The sequence below is a fragment of the Salpingoeca rosetta genome (assembly GCF_000188695.1).
Source record: "Salpingoeca rosetta unplaced genomic scaffold supercont1.17, whole genome shotgun sequence".
Classification (NCBI taxonomy): Eukaryota; class Choanoflagellata; order Craspedida; family Salpingoecidae; genus Salpingoeca; species Salpingoeca rosetta.
Window position 1 is genome coordinate 9,202 of NW_004754917.1, and position 2,421 is coordinate 11,622.

Genomic DNA, 2,421 nt, shown 5'->3' on the forward strand with positions numbered 1-2,421 from the left:
AAGAGCGACTGACATGTGCAACGTCTGCCTCACGCCAGATTGGGGCTGGTGGCGGCCGGTCGATGGTGATGGTGATGGCGATGGTGGTGACAGCAGAGCTGAGGTAGAAGAGAGGAAGAAGAGAGAGAAATGGGGAAGGGTTGATGATGATGATGATGATGGGTCGTTCATGGCGGCTACTTCCCCCTCCTCTGATGTGGCCCTGGTGCGCATGCAACCAACACACAACGACAAGACACAACGACAACATCATCACACACAACACACAGGTATGGCATGTGAGCACAGCAGGCGTGTTCACATACACACAGACAGGCACACATACAGACACACACACACAGACACACAGACAGACACACACACACACACACACACGCACACACACAGAGACAGACAGACACACACACACACACACACACACACACACACACACACACGCACGCACACACACACACACACACACACACACACACGCACGCACACACACACACACACACACACACACACACACACACACACACACACACACACACACACACACACACACACACACACACACACACACACACCTGCCTTCACCTCGTCCAGTGCAATTTGCAAATGTCTCGGAGGTGCAATTACGTTCGTGCAAAGCATGGCTCGCTGGGAATGTTGGTGAAGGACAGCGGTTGCTGTGGAAGGACAGCCGTGGAGGAGGGAGTTCGCAGCATCGGCATGCATCCAGGCACACAGGCACGCCCATCTTGCAGGTGAAGACGGCCCACCGAGCGGCGCTGTCGCCACAAACATGCCATGCAAGAGCTTTTGAGACGAGCCACACGCGGTTGAGGTGCAAGGCGCATGGCCACTGCCAGAAGAAGGCGTACATGCCATGAGGGATGCCTCATTTCCCCCGTCCCCTCCTGAGCCTCCCCATCCACGATGCGTGCTTCCGCCTTCACGGGCACCCTCCTAGTGGTGCTCGCTTTCAGCGTGCTCGCTCCTTCTTCCACACACGCCATCGTCAACGACGTGAGTGCGCGGATACAATGATTGAGATAGTGGCATGCTTGCTTTGCTTGGAAGCAAGAGGAGTGTGTGAGGTTTTGTGGCCTTGAAGACTTGGACCCTCTCCCGACTGTTTTCCCTGTGCGCCTTCCCTTGTCGTGGTTGGCACATTCAACTGGCTCAGCTTCTACGACTCTACATCGTACTCACCCACAACACCCACGTATGTACTACTGCAGACTGTCGTTCTTGGAGATGAACTCAGCCCATCCGAATTCCTTGCAGAAGTGGTGAGCCCATTCGACAACAACGGATGCGCGCTGTGTGTGTGTGTGTGTGTGTGTGTGTGTGTGTGTGTGTGTCTGTGTGTGTCTGTGTCTGTGTGTCTGTGTCTGTGTGTATGCACCTGCTGTTGTCAACGGCCTTCCTCTTCCTCCCCCCTCTTCGTGCACCACAACAACACCTCTGCCTCACCCAGCAAATCAAACTTGTCCTCCACGTTCTTGATGTCCCAAAGGCAATCGATGGCTGCGCCAGCTTGACAGCTGCTTCCGAAGGCTACCACTTTGAAGGAGGCCAGGCGTCTGGTCTCTCCCAGGACCGCTGCACCACTGGTACACCTGGCTGTCCTGTGTGTGTGTGCGTGTGTGTGTGTGTTTCTCTCGAAAGTGTGCGTGCGTGTGTGTGTGCATGTGTGTGGGCATGTTTTGTGCTTCTTGGCAGTGCCACCCAATACGCGCCACTTCTTCCTCATCATCGTCATGACCGCCAACGCTGCGACAGGCGGAACGTGCCAGTGCAAGAGCTTCAGCGATTCCTGCGATAGCGGAGGTGAGACCCACCGGCCACGGTGCTTGGTTTTGAGTGCTTGTTGAGAACTCCCACGCTTGCCATCCACCCGCATTCAACCAAAACCGTCAACCTCATCAATCTGCCCACACTCACTTGCTCACGCACACACACGCACACACACACACACGCGCACATTGCTTGTCCTTCAGATTGCTACAAAGTGTACCGTTGCAATGACACCGCCGCTGATGGCTGCTTCGCCGTCTCAAACTGCACGCAGACCGTTTTCACCACCGTCATGGAGGTGCGTTCGCGCGCGTGTGACTGTGTTTTGTACCTCATGCGCAATGTCATCGCTTCACACACACACACACACACACACACACACACACATCATTGTTAATAAAAATTATACACACAAAACCACATACTCACTTTCACCGTCCACGTCCAACAAAAAAAAATACATTCAAACTAAAATAATGAAAAAACCGTCTCTCCCCCCCCCCCGCTGTGGGTGGCGTATCGCACCCCCCCCTCTCCCCCCCCTGAAGAGGATAACGCGATCCACCTTTCGAGAGATAAGAAAAAAGAAGCGACCTCTTCTGCTTCGTCTGGCAGCAGGGGTCGAGGAAGACTGCA

At 54.5% G+C, this 2,421-nt stretch overlaps 1 protein-coding gene across 1 annotated transcript in view; it reads left to right on the forward strand.

Moving 5' to 3' along the window:
- Window positions 1-808: 808 nt before the first annotated feature.
- PTSG_06700 (uncharacterized protein) overlaps window positions 809-2,421 on the forward strand; it is a 3,740-nt gene continuing 2,127 nt past the window's right edge. The window contains exons 1-5 of the mRNA XM_004992039.1: window positions 809-1,011; window positions 1,227-1,277; window positions 1,466-1,601; window positions 1,771-1,818; window positions 1,989-2,083. Coding sequence (XP_004992096.1) covers window positions 922-1,011; window positions 1,227-1,277; window positions 1,466-1,601; window positions 1,771-1,818; window positions 1,989-2,083 — 420 coding nt within the window. The 5' untranslated portion in view covers window positions 809-921. The remainder of the gene's footprint in view (window positions 1,012-1,226; window positions 1,278-1,465; window positions 1,602-1,770; window positions 1,819-1,988; window positions 2,084-2,421) is intronic.